General features: G+C 42.8%; 2 protein-coding genes and 1 pseudogene across 2 annotated transcripts in view; 1 reads left to right on the top strand and 2 right to left on the bottom strand.

Moving 5' to 3' along the window:
* Positions 1-9,824, bottom strand: part of LOC141700783 (uncharacterized) — a 66,959-nt pseudogene extending 57,135 nt beyond the window's left edge.
* An 810-nt stretch (positions 9,825-10,634) lies between these two features.
* Positions 10,635-21,755, bottom strand: part of LOC141706297 (RING-H2 finger protein ATL16-like) — a 29,850-nt gene continuing 18,729 nt past the window's right edge. Inside the window, exon 3 of the mRNA XM_074509093.1 lies at positions 10,635-11,366. The gene's annotated coding sequence lies outside the window, so the exon portion shown is untranslated. The remainder of the gene's footprint in view (positions 11,367-21,755) is intronic.
* Positions 15,251-20,721, top strand: LOC141700776 (uncharacterized). Its single transcript, XM_074504464.1, has 3 exons — positions 15,251-18,081; positions 18,220-19,631; positions 19,967-20,721. Exons 1-3 carry the CDS (start codon positions 15,251-15,253, stop codon positions 20,719-20,721), a joined length of 4,998 nt encoding a protein of 1,665 aa, XP_074360565.1.

The raw sequence follows: 21,755 nt of genomic DNA, 5'->3' as shown, positions 1-21,755 counted from the left end.
AACACAATCCCACTCAAGTGAATTTCAAAAGCCACATGTTTTACAAAAGGACGGCAATTTCATGATGTTCTTCAGATTGTTCTGTTGTTTGAGAAAAGAATCCACCAAACATGAAAATTTATCAGTTTACTGAATATTTCATGAGTATTCCTTATGCACCTTCATGTGCAAAACAGTCTTCACAGACTGAAAGGTTTGAGGGTAGTACTCCTGAGGGGGAGCTATCTAAATCCTCTCCAATTCAATTGGAGGTTCCTCAAGAAAGAACAACTCCCCTCATAACTCTAGCAGAAGTTGTCTTAGTCAAAGCTAGAAGAATAATTGCCTATGACAATGTTATAAGAAGGGCAATCTTAGCACATTCAAGTGCCAGTGTGTTGCAAGACACACAAGGGTTTGAGGCTGGTGCACATGGCAGTAACCCAGTCAAATCCCCTCCAATTCAATTGGAGGTTCCCACTACAAGTGGAGGACAACACACTGTCATAACCACAGAGCAATCTGTGAGTCAAACTGTGACCCCAGTCATAGATGCTTATGCATTTTTTTTGTGAAATGAGTATGATTATCCCTATATGGTCTTCCTCTAATCATATGATCACAGACTAACTCTTCTCAGCCACCTCTTATTTCTGTAGGTCAAACAATATTTGAGCCTTTCATGTGAGGATAAAAGAAAAGATTGAGTGAAAAATAAAGAATAAGAGAGGCGGGATCCTTCCTAGCAAAAGGAGTGGTAGATGAGTGTATGGATTTAGTAATCCTTGTGAGGGAAATCTGACTCTCAAAAGTCATGAGACTAGTGCAGTGAGATTTAGTGAGACTACTTATTCAAAAGAACAGAGAGCTTAGGACTTTTATCACTGACAGACTTTTTCTGCAGATCCAAGTGAAACTTCTATTCTTTTTGATAAACTCATCACCATGAATCTCAATGAAGCTTGAAGTTGCAGACAGTGTTCCAAATGGACAATGACAGCAGCTTGAACAATGTGCATTTAGCTGGATCTTTCTTCCTGGAGATAATGTCAAAAAGGGGGAGAATATATATATATATCTAAATGCTAAAACAGCTAATGGATGTTAAATAAATCTAAATGCAACTCAACAAAAGAAGACCTGATGGGAAGATTGGTTTTGGTTTCTGCATTTAGTTAAAGTTTTGACATCATCAATCAGAACTTGTGCATAATTTCATAATGAAAAGTTGGGGGAGATTGTAATATATAATAGATGATGTCAAAGATTACTGATGTTGACAATGTCATTAGCAATCAGTTATATAATAGATGATGTCAAAGATTACTGATGCTGACAATGTCATTAGCAATCAGTTATATAATAGATGTTGTCAAAGATTACTGATGCTGACAATGTCATTAGCAATCAATTATATAATAGATGATGTCAAAGATTACTGATGTTGACAATGTCATTAGCAATCAGTTAAGCTTGGGGCCAACCCTAAGTAAGTTGTATTGTAACCTTAATCTGTAATTCATACTTGTAACACTTATTGTCTGTAAAATGTAAATGGAGAAGACTGGAGCATTTTTCCCTAAACAGTGTCAAGCCTAAGATATCTATCTGGAAGAAGATCAAGAAGGCCATGCCTCAGAAGAATTATGAAGAAGCTTGGAGTTGAATAATTCTGTTTGGTGAAAAACATTCTAAGTCAAGATCTCTACAAGTCACATAATTAGTGTTATAGAGAATTCATTCGAGAACTCAGAAAGACCTATCGAGAACTCAGACATTGTCTATCAAGAACTCAGGAAATGTTATTGGAGATATCGATAAGTCAGATACCCATTCGAGAACTCAGAGATATCGACAAGTATACATTCATTAGAGAACTCTGAGTTATCGATAAGCCAAAGTCCATTAGAGAACTCTGAGTTATCGATAAACCAAAATTCACTAGAGAACTCAGAGTTGTCGATAAGTCAAGTCAACAATGAAGTTTTAGAGATATCGACAAGCCAACATGCCTATCGAGATTTCGAGTTCTCTACAGCTTAATTGGAGATCTCGAAGTGAAGAAATTTTTCTAAGTACAGAATTGCAGAACAGTTCAATATCCAAGGTTGCAAATCAACAAACAATTCATACAGCTGGATTGACAAGTCTACAAAAAGTAGCTTGAGAGATGTGCAAGATCAATGGCAAAGATTAACTGACAGAGGAAGATTAAAGTAAACACGGGATGCTAAAGATATGCTAAGCCAGAAATGGAAGATTTGTTTTTCTATAAATAGAAATGACAAGTGACAGTTTAGAAAAGCTAATAGCATGTTTATTACACACTGTGTAAACCAGCAGTTAACTGAGTTATAAAGTTAACACTGGTCCTTAGTCAGTTGTAACAATCTAGATAGAAAATCTTGTATTCTCTCTCAAGAAAGAAGCTAAGTTCTAAACCAAGAACTTAGAGATTTTGTAGCAAAACACTGCTTGATTTTTAATATAAAATTAAGTGAGTTTTGAAGATCTTTGTTTTACATATTTGCATTGTTATTTATGTTTAACATCTATTCTACCAAATCATTGATAACAACCAACTGCTAAAGCCAAAGTCGATCAAAAAGTAAACATTTAAGCCAAAACACATTCAACCCCCCCCCCTCTGTGTTGTATTCATATCTAACAATGTGTCGACCCGGACGAAGCAGATTATTATCTCCGGGAGGTACACGAAGGAATCTGCGGGGATCATTTAGCCGCTAAAGCTCTAGCCTACAAAGTCATCAGACAAGGCAACTATTGGCCACCATCCATGCCGATGCAGTTTCCTACGTGAAGAAATGCAGCAAATGCCAAAAGTTCAGCAATGTGCCAAAGCAAAGTTCAAGCCTCCCCGGGTCAGTCCTCTCCCCGATCCCATTCGCAGTCTGGGGAATTGACATCATGAGACCTTTCCCCCGAGCAAAGGGGGATATGCGTTATGTGCTGGTAGCGATTGATTATATGACTAAGTGGGAAGAAGCCAAGGCCATGAGAACCATCAATCAGCAAGACTGCATCAAATTCGTGGACTCAGTTGTGATGAGGTTCGGAATCCCGATGGTTTTAATCTCGGACAACGGCCCGTAATTTGTCGGTTCGGACTTTGAAGCAAATTTGAAAGAGTTCGGGATAAAACATAAGAAAGCATCTATAGCCCACCCCCAGGGAAACGGACAAGTAGAGGTCACTAACAGAACCATACTCCGAGGTTTGGAGAAAAGGTTGGAAGAATCTAAGAAAAGCTGGTCAGACAAGCTCCCGAAGGTCCTATGGTCCTACAGAACCACCTCCCGGACCGGAACCGATGATACTCCATTTAAACTTGCTTACGACACCGAGGCTCGGCTACCAATAGAAACCGGGTCCCCTTCTCATAGAGTGGTCAACTTTGACGAAGTCTCCAACATAGAAGGCCTTAAAACCAACCTCGAACTCTTGGATGAAGTAAGAGACCGGGCTATAGAAAAAATGGAAAGCTACAAGGAAAAAATAAAGCTTTACTTTGCGAAGAAGGCCAAGATAAGAGAATATGTGGTAGGAGATCTAGTACTCCGGGACACCGAAGCTTCGGATCCAACTAACCAAAGGAAACTGCAGCCGAACTGGGAAGGCCCCTATATAGTCAAGGAAGTGCTCCGTCCGGGAACTTACATGCTAAACTACCTCAGCGGGACCGAGGTCCCCAACACCTGGCACGGAACCCGACTAAGAAAATTCTACCAGTAAGAGAAAGGTGCACATTCTGGGAATATTTCTACATCTATAACTGTGATATTTTGATGTTGTTATTCTCATTCACCCCAGAATGTAATTTTTGCTTTCAATTTAAATGAAAAACTCTACTTTATCTGCCATAGCTTGAATCAATTTCATTATGTTGCTTCTTTATCTGCCATCAAATTTAAATAAACACAACCCATGTGTACTTAGAAAATTTCTATTTATTAAAAATTTTACCCCATCCAGGGGTCTACATAAACACAGCCCATGTGTACTTAAAAAATTTCTATTTTACCCCTACCCGGGGTCCTATAAAAACACAACCCATGTGTACTTAGAAAATTTCTATTTCACCCCATCCTGGGGTCTGCAAAAACTCAGCCCATGAGTACTTAGAAAATTTTTATAAGTTCTAAATTTTACCCCCACCCGGGGTCACAAAAAGCACAACCCATGTGCACTTACAAAAATTCCTACAATTTAAAAATTCTAAGTTAGAATTTCTAAATTAGAAACTCTCATATGCGAAGCAAAGCGACAAGTGAAAAGAAAGAAAAGCATAACTACATTAAACAACCCCGGGGAAACACACCCCGGGGGCAAATCGAAATCATCCAAGTTACAAATGAAATTAAATTAGCCAAAAGGCTGAGTTCAGACAATACTTAAAAAGCAATAAATGGAAATTACACGCCAAAAAATGGCAAAGTCTTCAAGCTTCTGCTGCAGGCTCGGCAGGAGGAGAAGGAGGCTGCTCCAGATTACCTTCTGAAATGGGGGGCTGCTGGGTGAGTGGCGATCCGGGAGAAGGAGGGGCGTTACTGGAGGTTCCGGCACCAGACTCCCTTGCCTGGATGGCTTCCTTCTCTTGCTCTAACCGGGTCTCCTCCTCAATTTACTTCTCCAGAAAGACATCGATCGTACCCTGGGGTTCTTCGCCAAGGTACTTGGAAGCAACCCTCCAGCAAATCTGGATCTTCTCCAGCGCTTTGTCGTTCAGCTCCTCATAATATGCCGGAGTACCACGGAACCCAGCCAGGACCTCTTCGGGAGTGGGTCGGGCGGCAAGATCATCCTTCAGCTTCTTATTTTTTGCCCTCATCTCCCGGACTGAAGCTTCAGCCCGGTCCTGCCTCTCCCGGATCTCGTCAAGAAGCTTCTTGTACGCAGCAGCCTCCTTGGCATTCGCCTCCTTCAAGTCCTGTATCTCCCGGGACAGCCTCTCAGATTCAGTCTTATAAACCTCGACAGCATCAGCCTTCGCCTGTAGGCTTCGGGTTATGCAAACCAATCCAGCAACCCGAGAATTAGCCTAAAATTATTACACATCACGTTTAGATGATACGAATACAGAAAAAAGGCAAGTACAAAACCAAAAATCAAAATAGTACAAGAAAAGAACTTACAGCGGTAATCTCCTCCTGAAGCCCGGCCTGGAAGTCGTCGAGGGGCTCCTTTATGTACTTCTTCCTTTCGGCCGTGCTGGCATAGTTCTCAAAAAGCTCCCTCCGGCGAGTCTCCGGGGTAAAGCTAGCCAGCAAGGCCTTCAGGGTTTCCGGAGTATCCGGGGCCAGTTCAACAGCAGCCTTCTTGGAAACATGACCCTCTGACCCTTCTCCTCCTTTCTCCCCGGAACCTGCAGGAGAACTCATCCTTTTTTGGGATGCTGGGACCCTTGTCGCGTCCCCTTGCTGCACGTCCTCGGCCCGGGGTTCGTTGATCACAATCATAGTCCTCCCCGGACGAGACGGCGCCACCTTCCGGGCTGCATCTTCGCCCTCATCGACCTTCTTCTTCCCGGAATCCAAGCTCGTCATTCCTCCAATCCTTGCAGCTTGGCTGACAAATCCTTGAGCTGAGCGGACATGTTTGGGGGATAGGGAATTAGCTTCGGAATACCTGAAGAGGAGACAACAAAATATCAGTCCCGGATACAAACAAACAATAAAAGTTAGAGCAATGAAATAAAGCTAAAACAAAAGACTTACATCCGGCAGCATGCATATTTTCATTGCTATTAAAAGAGTCCTGGGTCCATGCGTCCCAAGTGCCCCACAGAAGGCATAAACCATCGCGAGAGCTGCTTGCCCGAGCCGCTTGACCGGAGATTTATCTGTTTTAATTTCGAGCTTATGGAGTGGCATAAACTCCAAATCCCCACCCCGGACAAAGATAAACTCCCGGTGCCACCCTTTAAGTGATGTCAACATGCTGACCGGGAGTACCATTTTATCTGAAGGATATCCGCAATCTTCAATCCTAAACATGAACTCATATATTGGCCGAGCGGTGGATCTCTTAATCTTGAAAATATGATGGAAAAGTTTGAAGGTGGGAAGGTAATTTTTGGCATGGCAACAAGCCAGGAACCAACTTATCCACTTTACTGAATTCGGGGCCAATTGGGTAAAAGGAATCTCATACACATCCTGGCATAGGAATTTGGTGAATTGATGTAATCCAAGGCGCATGCCCCGGAGGTGTTCTAAGGGAATCCTGACCCATCCTCCCTCTGGTCTGTGGTACACCCTCTCGTGACTCTCGGGCCATCTCCATTGGTATTTATCCTCAAGATTAAATGCGAGCCTAAGGGCACCATCTACCTCGACATTTGTATACTTGTCCTGAATCTCCTTATGAACCGCCCCACACTCGTACCGAGTCCCCGGGGCAGTATAAAACTTCATGTTCATGTCATCCTCATCATAGGCCTCCCTACCACCTAAACCGTCCAGGCCCCCATACGCCTCGGATAAATCCCTGTAATAAAAGCCCAAGGGCTTAGGGTTCACTCGGTACTGGACGAAATACTCATCTACATCCTCCCAAGACCCATCCGGGTTAGATAAGGTACCCCCGGGGCCTAACACTAAGGTCTGGGCTAAAACTCGCTGAAGCTGATCAACCTGGGGAGGCATCTCTACAGAGCTACTGCTAGAAGAAGAGGAAGAAGGGTAGAATGAGTTAAGTTCGCCTAATCCGGTAGGTCGATCGGGGTACCGGTTCCTAAGAGTAACAGTACATTTAAAATGGCCACCTGGCATATACTATTTGTATCTACATAAATGCACCCCGGAGTCAATGCCAAACCCGAACCCAACAACAAAAACAAAATAAAAAACAGAAGAGTTTTAGAAACAAATCGTGTACAAATCTTAGCCCAAAAACAAGATCTACGACACATACACACAATCATAACCAAAAACACACATCAAGAACACACCCCGGGCTCAACCACTTTTTACACTACCAAAAACCCACATTTTCGCATATTAAACTAGCGAAAACTATGTTATTTACACAAATCAAACACAAAACCACTGAAAAAGTTATGCAAAACCCACACAACTACACAGATTCAAGACCAAAACAACAAGGCAGTCATAAAACTCGAACAAGAAATGCAAGGTAGCGAAATGAAAACTCGCACAAAATGGCGACATGCATCGCAAAAACAAAAGAAAATAAATGAGAGGACAGAAGAAGGGAGAACTTACAAGTGAGCGGGAGAAAGACAAAGGCTTCAAACTTGCGGTAACGATTCTCCAAAAGCTTCGATTTTTCAGTCTCTCTCCCTCAAACTCCATTATCGCGTAAAAGAAAAAATAATGGGAAGGGGATGGTATTTATAGAAGGAAGAAGGGCATGTGAAAGATGAAAGGTTTTTTGGGGGTAAAAATTAACCCCCAACCCACGTGGCAACCCCCGATTGGTCCCAGAAAGTAACTGCACAGCAGTTATTACACAACTTGTCAAGTAATCATTACGTGGGCGCGACTTTTTAGGAGGAAAAAGGGGGGAAATTAAAAACTGGTACACTCAAAAGATACGCATATAACGCGTGTATCTTGGGTCCCGGCTGGAATCCTAACAGTCATCTGACACCCCGGATTTGCAGCGTCAGCTTTTCAGAGTCCGGTCAAATCAAATGTCAGGATTGTGCTTATCCACCAAACCTTGCCCAAAATTCAAATTTAAAATCGACTAGCCAAGTCAACCCCAGAGTCTCATTCCCATTTGACCCCGGGGTCGGGGGGCAACAAATCAAATAAACCCCCAAAAATTTTCTAAGTATTTCGAGGAATCCCACCTTGAAATACAATCAAAGGACTAGCCAAGTCAACCCTAGAGTCTCACTCCCATTTGACCCCGGGGTTGGGGGCAACAAATCAAATAAACCCCCAAAATTTTTCCAAGTACTTCAAGGAATCTCACCTTGAATTATAACCAAACGACTAGCCAGGTCAACCTTGGCGTCTCATTCCCATTTGACCTCGGGGTTTGGGGGCAACAAATCAAATAAACCCCCAAAATTTTTCCAAGGCGGTGCAATAACCACTCTACTCCCCCCTCCAGATAAACCCGCATAAGGGAGTGGGGGACAAATGATAGCCTATATTAATACAGGCCCAATAACAGAGGCCCAGGGCCCAAAAAGAAGAGCCCAAAAAGTACTCAGCTTTAACCTTGAAGGGCCCAGGATGCGTGGCAACATCACCACCGTCCAGGTACCCCGGATCCAGAACATTCCTACGGTCCGGATTCGATAGTACCCTGACGCATCCCAGGCGTCCACATGCCCTACAGTCCAAAAGGCACACCTACGGTCCAGATGAAAAGGTACAAACCCCTAAATCCTCGGGAGAGGCCTATAAAAGGCAGAACAAAAGGAAGGTTACAGGGTACAATCTCTCTCACATTTACTTACATACACACACACGTACACATTATACAAACGTTTGCATAATTCCCGTTTTGCCCCTTTTCTCCTTAAAACCCTCTCTCATTTTCACGCCGGAGGTGCCGCTGGGACGCCACCCCCCTCCGGTTCTGTGTTGTAGGTTCCTACCCTACAGTTACACTGCACACCGCCGTCATTTCTATCCAAACGGAGCTTGAGTCCGGGCCAAACAAGTAGAAGGCCCCGGGGTGATTTGGGATTATCAATAGACATAAAAAATAAAAGAGGGCAAGCCGGCAAAACATTGTATAAAACTTACTCTGTGTAGGAACGGAAAAAGAACGACCTTCAGTTTGTTCCTCATTGACTTGAAAATAATATTGGGGATCAGAGAAATATCTACTTATCTGTTTGCAATTAAAAAAATATTAATTATAAATGCAACAATCATATCTCAAATTTATGTCCAATTCCGCATCCAAGAATGACTTGCAGCAAAAGTAGAACCAGGGAAACATGATTAACCATTACTAATTTGGCCCAGTGTTCTAAAAATCGGTTGATTAACAGATTAATCGGAGTTCGGACGGGTCCGTCTCGATTATTCGGAAATCGGGTCAAAGTGCGTTTTTTTTTAAAATGGTCAAAAGTCGGCTGATTCGGTCAAAAATCGGCCAGTTCGGTCAAATGGTGAAAATTAATAAAAAAAATATTTTTTTAAGAAATTTTGAAATTTAAAATAAAAATTAATATTTAATAATTATATACTGACTGATATTGACTATCATATGCTCCTAAATCATAATTTTTAATAATTGAACAAGTTTCTTCAATTAAATTACTCTTATTCATCCTTCATAATTTCCTTTAGTTGATTTTCTATGTAACTAATTTTAGTAAATTACGAAATTATATCTAATTTATATATTAGTAGTTAGTAACTTTCGAACTACTAATTAGTTTATATTGATTATTATGCATAAATCAACTATAAAAAAATGTATAAAACACCTAAATACCAAATATGAACTAATGATACGTAATATTATTTTTGTAAAATTTATGAAAAGTTAATGTAATTTAAATAGAATTATATTATTATTTAATTAATTAAATTATTTCTGATTAATACTTCGATTAATCGATGTGATTAATTACCGATTATCGGATTAATCACCCTCCACCGAACAATGTCGATTTCCGACTTTTAAAACACTGATTTGGCCTGATAATGAATAGATATAAATGCCTCCAATCACAGTACTTGCATTGTTTTGCACATACTCTGAACTTATCCTAAAATCTTCTCTCCATAAGCACCCAATCCACCTCTAATAAGGCCTGAGTCAGCACCTGAGAATGCATTTCCAAAAGAAATTTTCTGTGCACCTGGTGGGTTCCAAAAATTTTCATACATTTTTGCGGTAAAAGATTATAAAGAAATATACTTCAGGCCCCTTAGCTTTAAAAAGCAGGATAATATAAACAGAATGCCTATAACTAATGCAACAAAATATTTTATTTTGATTTGTAATTGCTCTGAGACAGTAATACTGTTATCAGGTACAAAGAGTAAAGGAGGAAATTAACATTAATGATCGTATCAGTTTTTGAAGTAAAATGACAAATTATCCATGACATGTTAATGATCATATCGGTTGTTAAAGTAAAACGACAAATTATAATTAATGATCCAGATACTATCGCTATAAACAAATAATATATGGCTCATAGCTCATGACATGTTATTGTCACATCATCGTACTCCACACTGTCACTAGAAATACCCACTAAATAAGACGCATTCACGTTGCACTCACGTGTGGATGTAGTCTTCTGTTAACAACGTGACTTGCGAACAAATAGGCAAATTACAATCATAATTAAAATAAATGCATCTAATCGGTCATTATTTAGTAACACCAATCAATTTTTATTGAATTATGACCATTTTACAATGGGTGAAGACCTTGTTTCTTGCGGTAATAATAGCAATTTTTTTAAAATCAGTAACTTAAAATGCCATGACTCAGATTGTATGAGAATTTTAAATTCCAATATTTAACAGAGTACTTTCTAACTAAAAATTATGCTGTAACAGTGGAACTATTATTCAAAAAATCCATTAACAGACACGAAGATGAAGAAATCATTTTATGATATATCTTTGAATTTAAATTTGGATTAGACTATTTGTTAGAACTCATACTCTTTAAAACATCTGCTTATTAAAAAAAGTGCTTAAAACTACAAGTTACTACAACTATCACTTACTAGTTGCAATGCCATAACAGGAAGGTGTAAAACTACAAGCCTACAACTATTTTCTCTCATCAGGGATCTGGTTACAACATAAAATTGACTTACAACTGCAGTTGACAATACAGGAACTTCACTTGAAAACAACTAAAATGCTGTTATAAATCTAAATCATCCCACCTATTTTTTATTAAAAAAAAAGGTAGAAAAACCTCTTGGATGTAGCAGTCTAGCACCAGCCTTGAGGCCACTTCTTCTTGGGATCCCATTTGCGAAACCATGTTTTTTTCTTGGAAGAACCATCAACTTTCCGGGGCCATATCAACTCAAACAACAGTCCTCTCCTTCTTGGTGTAGCAAAAGATTGATCACATCTACTTGCTTCACCATAAGCAGACATGTTGACGCTCCTATAAAACTCATGATCAACACAATGAAATATTTCGTCGCGTTTTCGGATACTGTTAAGTTGCTCATACCTCTGTTCCAGAGACTCTTTGGGCACATTTCTAGCTAACATAGGAGAAGCACCACCCCAGTGATTAGTGCCTAAAGAAGGGTGCTGAGGAGTCCTGAAACCCAAGACCTCTCTTTCGATAATCATTTTTCTCTTATTTCTTTTGCCTCTTCTAAGTTCTAAGCATCCTTTTGAAGAATTTGTTTAGGAGTTTTGTTTCAAAGTTGGCTGTTATTTAAATTCCTGAAAAATAAAAAAATGAAGTGGATATAAAGAAATGGTCTTTCTTGAAAGTGACGGGCAGTGGAGATAACAATATTAATGAAAATCTCCAAGTTTGTATTGAACTGCAGCCGAATGGTGCAACACAATGTTGAAAATCAGGTTTCCCAATGGCAAACCGGCAATGAATGTTTCTTAAAATATGTTGAAACATGGTCCAAACCACTTTGAAAATAACAATTTATGGGTTTACTTCCATCTAGCCACCACCTATGATTTTTAGAACACTGCTGGACATTCATATTTTGATGAAGAAGAACTTGGTTTGACTTGCATAAAAATGAATGTCAAATATCATCAAGGTCATGATTCTGGACAGACTACAAAATATTTCTTTTGGTCTACGGCTGAAAAAAAAATTAAACAAAGATATTAAATCCTCAACTCCTCATGCAATGACTTTATAATTGTTAGGACTTAGTTTCATGTTGTTATGATTTGAAAATGTCTACTGATGGTTTAGGATATCTTGAAATGGCTAATACTTCTTCTTTTTTTTGCTAGGTTTGAAATGGCTAATACGATATTGATTAATTTAAAGGAAGGGGGTGCTTCTTTATGCGGCTCAACTTGAATTTGGGATTAAAAAGACTTCATTGAGGTGGATAAAAGAAGCTCTTATTTATCTTAGGAATTGCTTAGAGATTGCAGCAATGACATTGTAAGGGGATCTGAAGTACTTGGTAATGCCAATAAGGACTCGGCCGAGGCTAATATTTCATTTTTGAATATTAAGGAGGCGTGGACACATTGTTCAGAGGATGTAGAGATACATAAGTTGACACACATTGTAAATACAAGTGATATTCAGCTTGAAAGACAGTGGAAGTTGGACATGATAGGTCACAGGTGGTTGCTTGGAGTGACATCGGAAGAGAATGGGAAAATATTGGGACAGAGTCAGTTGTCGCACAAGGTCTTGAAGACTTAAGGTTGCGGCCAACTTGATTAAATGGCATTGGGATAGTAAATCTACTAATATTTAGGAGGTGCTGTTCAACATACTGATAAAGACAATGAGGGCCGAACTTGGTAATTTGTTAGTTAGGCGAAAGCTTTTTTGATCAGGAAAATATCTCACTCAGGGAGATGTCTAGTTGTCTACAGAATGTGGGATTCTGAATAAGAAAATATTACCTCGCTAAAACAAGTTTCAGAAGCATGTACGGAAGTATAAACTCTTTAGGGTTAGGATATGTTATGCCCAAATGTTGGTATAAACAATATTCGGATTAAGATCGATAAAATAGGTAAAATTGAAGGAGAAACGCCTAAAAACTAGGAAAAGATAAGATTAACTTTCCATAAACAGATGGCACGCCCTAAGAACGCGCTGCATTGGTTAAACAGTTGAGTGGCCCGTGACCGTTTTGCCTTAAAGGCGCGTCCTTGAACATGACGAGGCGCGTCCAATCGTTGAAAAAAGATAGATGAGTGGCTTAATTGGAGTATGTCCTATAGTGAGCCTTAGGGCGCGCCCTAGGTAAGGAAGGCTCCTTGGGGGATCATTTGGACATGATTACTTCGACATGTCCATACTGTGGCTTGGGCAGAATTAAAGTCAGCCCCAAAGATGAATAGTTTAGGGTGCGCCCTATGATGTAAAATGGTATGAGAAACCAAAAGCTGGTGATACAGGGCGGCGCCAACATACAGAGATGTTAGGGCGCGCCTTGAATTTCTACTTGGACATAAGTATAGCTTTTATGTGCTGATTAGGTGGATTCTCTAGAAGGCTCAAGGAAGATGGAGATTATTATTACTAACCTACTTGATTCAGATACTCTATTGAGGAAATCCTTCCTGTAGCATATCTACAGGAAAGGCGGTGTCCGTGGTCAGAGACCTCCAGGGGTATGCCTGGACTGAAGGCCTCCTCCTGTAGTCAATGGGTGTCCTCATTGGGGATGTGGGGTGAAATCTGGTGTGTGCTTTGGGAGCTCTGTCTCTGTAGTCAATGGGTGTCCTCGTTGGGAGACTTCGGAGTATCCTGCACTTTGCACCCAAAAGCTTGGGATCACTTGTCCTGCAATCTGGTAGGGGCTCCTTATTGGGGGACAAGGATGCGTCCAACATTTGGGGTGAACCACGGCTATACCTGCGTCCACGGACTAGAGAAATAGCTGGTAGCGGAGGGTTATCCTTGGCCAGGGAGATGCCTTATCCGTGAAGTCTCGAAGCCGCGGACGAGCCTTGGGCCTTTGTGGTTGGGCCTCATCGGCGGACATTCCTAAAGCTAGTAGAAGACGGTTTCCAGTAGGTTTCCTATTGGGCCTCGGGATAAGAAATCTAAGCCCATTAGGTTTCTTGTTCCCCAAGAACTACGTGGGCTTGATCCCCTATAAATAGGGGTACGTAGACACATTGTAAGGGGTCAGGAGCGAGAGCACAAAGGAGCCACCACTAACCCTAAACAATCTCAGCCCCCAATAATCAATAAACACTGTTCATCTTTTCTGACGAGTACTGTTCATCGGATCCACCGACTACTGCTCATGTTTCCGATAAAGAACCGCCATCACAGATCTTGTTTCCGGCTACTAACCTCAAGTTTTGTTGTTCCCAAATTCCTCCGTCAACAAATTGGCGCTAGAAGGAGGGGTCTAACAAGATCTACATCTGGGAGGAAGGATGTCTCAATATCACGATGGAGGTTTTTACGATGGAAGTTCTGAAGAAGATTCCGATCATGGCTATGAATATGAACCCTACGTTCCGCCAATGACTGACCGTCCCACACCGGACGTTGGAGGACAGCCGCCTGTGCTCATCAGCAACGCTGACTTGTTGGAACAACTGTATCGCTTGGGCGATGCTTTGAATGGTTTCGATTCAAGGTTAAGCACCGTGGAACGACGCAAGGGCAGGAGAGGTCTTCGCCACAATCGAGCGGCTCAGGCGCATGGAAAAGCACCCATGACAGACAGGGATGTCTCGGCCGACCATGGCCACACTGAAAGAGGGCGCGTGCCGATAACCCCACGACGCCTGGACTATTCTAATGACACGTCCCCGATCGTTGAGCTAGTGGAAGAAGATGCTGATGGACGGGAAATTCTGCGAACAGATAACCGGGGAGCCACCCATCCACACCGTTCTGGACGTAGTCTCGAGGAACGCCGGCAGGCGGAGTCAATACCGGAGAATCAGCCACGAGGCTTCGCAGCTCTGAAAGATCGCTTGGGGATCGCTTGGGCGATGACGATTTGAGAATGGTGTTACTTGAATGGCAGAGAGAAGCTGATCACGGAGATGTGACGCCCCATGATACAACGTGTGTGCCCCTGAATTCCCAGAAAAATCGGGAGCGGCACCGCGATCCAACGCGTGTGCCCCTGAATTCCCAGGATAATCGGGAGCGGTACCGCGATCCAACGCGTGTGCCCCTGAATTTCCAGGATAATCGGGAGCGGCACCGTGATCCAATGCGTGTGCCCCCGAATCCCCAGGAAAATCGGGAGCGGCACCGCGATCATGGACGTGGGTATGGAAACGATCGATGGAGAAGGCCTCAATGGAGAGGAAGAGGTGGAGGCCGAGGCAGATATTTAGACGGATACCGTCGTGACAATTACCGCAGACACCTCGATTCCCACTGGAATAACCAAGCAGATGGCTATGATTATGTGGAACATGATGAACCCAGGAATATAGAAAACTATGACCGCGGTACGGTTCGAGGCCGCGGCCAAGGTGGAGAAGAGAATCAAGGGAGAAATCAGGGACGAAATCCTGAAATAATTGTAATACCTGAAGACGCCCAGAATACAAACCAGCAGCAAGCCCCTCCCGGGGGGAATCAAATGGAAATACCTCCATTGCAACCCCAAGGTTCATAGACTCAAATGCAGACCATTTCCGGCGTGGGAACTTTCAATGTAGGAGATCTGAAAAGGCTACTTAACCATCTCGAAGGCAGGGTGGCGGCTACAGCTGAAATCCCGTCCCCATTCTCGGCAGCAGTAAGGGATGCGCAATTGCCGGCCGGGTATCGCAACACTACCAGCGATCTCCGTTTCCACGGAAACTCAGATCCGGTGGAATTCCTGGGTCGTTTTAATATAGAGATGGATGTGTACCAAGTCCCGGACTTGGCTCGATGTTGTCTCTTGGCGGCAACCTTTAGAGAAAGCGCCCAGCAGTGGTTTCAAAAGCTCGGGCCAGGAGTGATCACCTCGTGGGATCAGATGAAGAATTTGTTCTTAACTAAGTTCCAAGCCGCGGTGAGATACGCTCCCTCTGTCACAACTCTTGCCAATGTTAGGCAAAGAGAAAATGAAAGTTTAACATCGTACTTCAAAAGGTTCAACGCCGAGTCTACTAGCGTGAGGGGGGCCTCAGACGAAGCCCTAAAAAGTTTCCTGATCGTAGGATTAAGGGTTGGTTCAGATTTTTGGAAGTACTTGCAAGGGAAAGATCCGGCCACTCTCGCAGATGTCTTCGCTTTGGCAGAATCCTATAAAGCTATAGAACAATCTTTGGCAGATGTACAACCAACTTCACAGTCGAGTCAAAGAAACAAAGGAAGGAAGAGGGATAGGTCACCAAGCCTGAGATATCGAAGGAATAGTCGAAGCCCAGACCGGATAAATACAACAAGCACAAGGAGGGGATGGAGCCCTCCCTCAAACTATGACTACAAGACAAGCCGGTACACACCTTTGGTCGCATCTATCGACCATATCTATGAGGTAAACAGAAATAAAGGGCTATTTAGGAAACCTGAAGCTTTATCATCATGGCAAAGCAAAGACAAGAAAAAATATTGTGAATACCATGAATCATCTGGACATAACACGCACGAGTGCCGACATTTAAAAGACAAAATCGAAGCGCTTATCAAGGAAGGATACCTCGGAGAATGGGTAGTCAAGAAAGTAAGGAAGCACAAGGATGACAGGAGAAGGGAAGAGGAAAGACGAGCCCCACGCGGGACAAACAATGATACCCCGGAGGAAAATAAATTTATCAGAGATGGCAGTATCCGAACAATCTACGGGGGAGATCCCGGAATGGAATGCAGCAACCGAGCCTTGGCAAAATACGCTAGGGAAGCCCGGTTTAGGCCTCTCACAGATATTCATAGGGTGGAAACCCGGCCACCCAAAGTGTTTAAAGGGGAGTCCATGGACATCACTTTCAGAGAAATAGATGCCCGATGGGTACATCACCCACACAATGATGCGTTGGTTATTTCCATCCAAATCGGTACAAAGAATGTCTATAGAGCCTTCGTGGACAATGGAAGCTCCGCAAACATCCTCTATTACAGCACCTTCAAGAAGATGGAACTGCCTGATCAGGATATGTCGGGGGAAGACTCGTGGGTCTATGGTTTTTCAGGTGCAGGAGTTAGAGTCATGGGGTCAATTCGGCTCCCATGCACACTAGGGGAAAGCCCACTGTCGGTAACAAAGATGCTCGAATTTAAGGTTCTGAATCAGGAATCATCCCACAACGTGTTATTAGGACGACCTTTTCTACGGGAGATGAGAGTCATCACTTCAATTCATCACCTAACAATCAAATTTCCAACGCCAAATGGAGTGGGAAGTATCAGGGGTTCCCAATATGATTCACGGGAGTGCTACAGGCAAGCAATGAAAGGGTTCAGAAAAGACTCCCACGCCGATGATACTCCGGACGTGGATCGAGAGAAAAGCATTGAGCAACCAACCGAGGAAATCCGAGTCCACTATTATGTTGAGCAAGAAGAAGAACATCCCTCTGAGTTGCCCTCGACAATGTTGTACCTGGAAGACACAATCAGAATTGAGATGTTGGAAGAAGAAGAGGAGGCGATGTATACCATAGTCCAAGCAGATTTCCATGGGGAACGTTTAGAAGGAAGATTCGGTGTCTTACAAAGCCTCGAAGAGGGTGACGTCATTCCTCTTGCAGAAGCACCCTCGCCCGCAATATATATTGAAAAAATTGATAACTCTACTACGCAAGGCACACCTCCTGAAGGGAATGCACCCTCTCTACAAGATCAGGAGATCTATAATCCCCTTGACTTGGATCCCCGGATACCAATACCGACGGAAAAGATGGGGCCAGCAGAAGATACGATCGAGATCCCCGTTGATGAAAAAGACCCGAGTAAGGTTCTGAGAATAGGGTCCCAATTGACACCAAGGTTAAAGGAAGGTCTGTCAATATTTCTGTTAGAAAACCTTGATGTATTTGCATGGAGCCATTCTGATATGGTGGGGATTGATCCAGAAATAATGTGCCATCGATTGAATATCGACCCCAAGCATAAAGGGGTTCGACAAAAACGAAGGGCCGTAAGTGGAGAAAGAGCTATAGCCCTAGCAGAAGAAGTAGAAAGGCTCCTAGACATCGGACTAATTCGAGAATCTTTTTACCCAGAATGGCTAGCAAATCCGGTATTGGTAAAAAAGCCCAACGGCAAATGGAGAACGTGCGTGGACTTCACCGACCTAAATAAAGCATGCCCAAAAGATAGTTTTCCCCTACCAAGAATTGATCAGTTGGTCGACGCCACGGCGGGGCATGCCCTGCTCAGCTTCATGGACGCATATTCCGGGTATAACCAGATCCTTATGTATGAGCCTGACCAGGAGCACACCTCTTTCATCACTGATAGAGGGCTCTACTGCTATATTGGAATGCCATTTGGTCTGATCAACGCCGGTGCCACTTACCAAAGGTTGGTAAACAAAATGTTCAAGAAGCAGATTGGGAAGACTATGGAAGTGTATGTGGATGACATGCTCGTGAAATCGAAAAGGGCGAAAGACCACGTCGCCAACTTAACTGAAATGTTCCATATCCTGAGAAAATATAGGATGAAACTAAACCCGCAGAAATGCGTGTTCGGCGTAGAATCGGGAAAATTCTTGGGATTCATGGGCAATAACCGGGGGATTGAGGCCAACCCGGCAAAAATAAAAGCTCTGCTAGACATGAAATCCCCCACCAGTGTCAAACAGGTACAGAGTCTAACCTTGAATCGATTTGTGTCAAAGTCGTCGGATAGGTGCAAAGAATTCTTCAAAGCAATCAAAGGGAGAGGGAAGGATTTTCTGTGGACCCCTAATTGTGAAGAAGCTTTTCTGAAAATCAAAGAACAACTGGGAAATCCGCCGATGTTGACCAAGCCAGAAGACGGAGAAACATTAATTCTATATTTGGCGGTGTCAGAATATTCCGTCAGTGCCGTCTTGGTAAAGGAAGAAGCAAGCTACCAGTGGCCTGTATACTATGTAAGCAAAAGGTTGTTGGATGCAGAAACCAGATATACCAACATGGAAAAATTAGTGTACGCTCTTATTCTTGCGGCACGAAAGCTAAGACCGTATTTTCAGGCTCACCAAATAGAAGTTCGCACCGCTTATCCGCTCCGGCAAATTTTACATAAACCTGAATCGTCGGGAAGAATGTTAAAATGGGCCATAGAGCTAGGGCAATTCGATTTGGAATATTGTCCACGCACGGCAATCAAAGGACAAGCGCTAGCCGATTTCGTACTTGAGTTTGATGAAGAAATTGATGATAAGGCCATAGTACCGGTAGAACCAACCTCGCAAAAAAGTCATCAGGACGAAAAGAAGCAGGAACTCCCCCATCCGTGGTGGACATTACATGTGGACGGGGCCGTAAACAACAGCGGGTCCGGTGCCGGGATAATCCTGATCACTCCGGAGGGGCACCGCTTGATGAGTGCTATTCATCTCAAATTTTATGCTACCAACAATGATGCTGAGTATGAAGCCTTGATTAACGGTCTGAAGTTAGCTCTGGAGGTAGGGGCCGTGAATTTGATAGTTCGAAGTGATTCCGAATTAGTTGTCAATCAAGTCAACGGAGGATTCCAAGCCCGAGGACCGCGGACAGAGCTGTATATGAGATGTGCAAGATGCCTACTGGGAAAATTTTCAAGTGCCAGACTGGAAAGCGTTCCACGAGAAGAGAATAGTAATGCGGACGCTTTGGCCAAGATGGGGTCGCAGATGGACAGCGTCCAACTTGGACAAATCCCTTTGGGAATCCAGGAAGTTCCAAGTATCCCAGAGGTGGAGGTGTGTCAAATGCAAGAAATCCCAAAAGAAAACTGGATGACCCCCATCCATAACTATATTCAATCAGGGGCTGTACCGGAGGATAAACTACAGGCTCGACGTCTTCGGTACCAAGCTGCAAAGTATGTCGAGTATGACGGGGTACTATACAAGAGAGGATTTAACCAGCCACTGTTACGTTATGTGGACAGGGAAGAAGGAAATTATATTCTCAGAGAGGTGCATGAAGGGATTTGTGGCAATCACTCGGGGGGTGGTTCCTTAGCATTTAAAGTGCTCAGACAAGGGTAGTACTGGCCGACTATGAGGGAAGATGCTTTCAATTTTGTCCGGGCCTGTGATCGCTGCCAACGGTTTGCCAACTATTCCAACATCCCGACAACCACCATTATCTCATTAACAAGTCCCTGGCCTTTTGCCATGTGGGGGATTGATCTCATTGGAGAGTTACCCAAAGCAAAGGGGGTGTGAAATACGTTGTGGTGGCTGTGGACTACTTCACCAAATGGGCAGAGGCCATGCCATTAGCCACGATCACGGCAAAAAAGATAAGGGATTTTGTGTTCAACTCCATAGTATGCAGGTTTGGTATTCCTTACAAGCTCATTTTAGACAATGGGAAACAATTTGATAGTAAGGAGTTAAGGAAGCTCTGTGAAGACCTAAAGATTAAAAAAGACTTCGCCGCGGTTTATCATCCACAGAGTAATGGTCAGACAGAAGCCATAAACAAAATCATAAAGCATACCTTGAAGGCTAAGTTGGAAGAAAAGAAGGGAGACTGGCCAGAAGAAATGCCCATAATCCTCTGGTCTTACAATACGACTCCTAGAACGACTACAAGGGAAACCCCATTTCTACTAACTTATGGATATGAGGCCATGGTTCCCGTGGAGGTAGGAGCTGGATCCCTCCGGAGAGATGTCTTTGTTGAGGAAGATGCAGAAGTTAACCAGAGGCTTCACTTGGATTTGCTAGATGAAGCCAGAACGAACTCTCAATTAAAGCTTGCTGCATACCAGCAGAGGGTCGCAAGGTATTTCAATAAAAGGGTTAAATCTGTACCATTCAAGGTTGGGGATCTTGTGTTGCGAAAGGTTATGCCTAATACTAAGATAGCTCAACACGGGGTGCTTGGGGCTAATTGGGAAGGACCGTACAAGGTCAAAGCTATACTCTGGAAGGGAACCTATCACCTAGAAGACCTGGATGGTAAACTTATTCCTCGAGCATGGAATGCAGAACATCTACGAAAGTATTATCAGTAGGGTGTGGTTGTGCCCCCTTGTTTTCTTATTTGATTCTCATGTAATAGGCTAGTAGCAAATAAATTCCTTCTAGCCTAGGGGGTAGTACATGTGACTGCGAACCCTGGAACTAGCAGAAGGAAGAAATTTTTTTTCAAATAACTTCCCCATAGAGCATAGTAGCCATGGGACCGGTGTAATTTGAACACTAGAGCGCATTATCAATCAAAAGGAAAAGTTACTTCAAATTGTTTTATCTGCCTAACATGAAATTACTCATTTGAAAAACATCCGAGGCGCGCCCTATATTAAGGCGCGCCCTGTCTAGTAATTGTTGATTCATAACCAAGATTAAATACAGTATACGAGGGTGAAAGGAATAAGTGTTCATGGCCATCAAAATAAGCTAAGCTCCCTAGGTTAAGGCGCGCCCGTGGACTAATACTTGAGTAAAATATCGCAAAGGGATTACAAATAGGTGTTATTTGCAAATTCAAGAAATAAGGCGCACCCTATAGTCACAAAATCCATGGGAACGTAAAAAGGCCAAGTGAAAAATCGAAGTGCCTTAACAAAGTTTTTATAAAAAAGATATTAAGCCATGCAGAAAGTCACGATGCAAAAAGGAAAAGTAGCAACAAAACAAGTCATACAACTTTGCACAGCATCAAAAGAGGGCTGGCTCCTCATAAGTATCTGAAATTTAAAGACTATAAATAATTAAGGCGCGCCTTGGGACTGGTCTGTTGGAGGAATAGATTGGAGGGGGACAGTCGGATCAACTTCAGGCGCGTCCTTGGAGAATTCCTCTTGAGGCGCGCCCTCCCTCTCTTCTTCTTCTTCTTCTTCTAATCCAAGCTCTATCCTCCTTGCCTTGATTTCAGCAGCATGCTCTTTTTTGAATTCCACCATCTCAGCAACAGTCTCCTCCCCAAATTTCTCAAAGGAATAGTCAGGATCATTGGCCACAAAGCCCACCCTGTAAAAATGAAAACCATTGGCAAATGCTTCATCAGTCATTTCCCTCTTCTCATCAGGCCAGCCTGTTTTCTGTT

This window comes from Apium graveolens, chromosome 2 (genome assembly GCF_009905375.1).
Source record: "Apium graveolens cultivar Ventura chromosome 2, ASM990537v1, whole genome shotgun sequence".
In the NCBI taxonomy this organism is placed as follows: domain Eukaryota; kingdom Viridiplantae; phylum Streptophyta; class Magnoliopsida; order Apiales; family Apiaceae; genus Apium; species Apium graveolens.
Note: the sequence above shows the minus strand (reverse complement) of the source record. Positions and strands in the feature narration are given on the sequence as shown.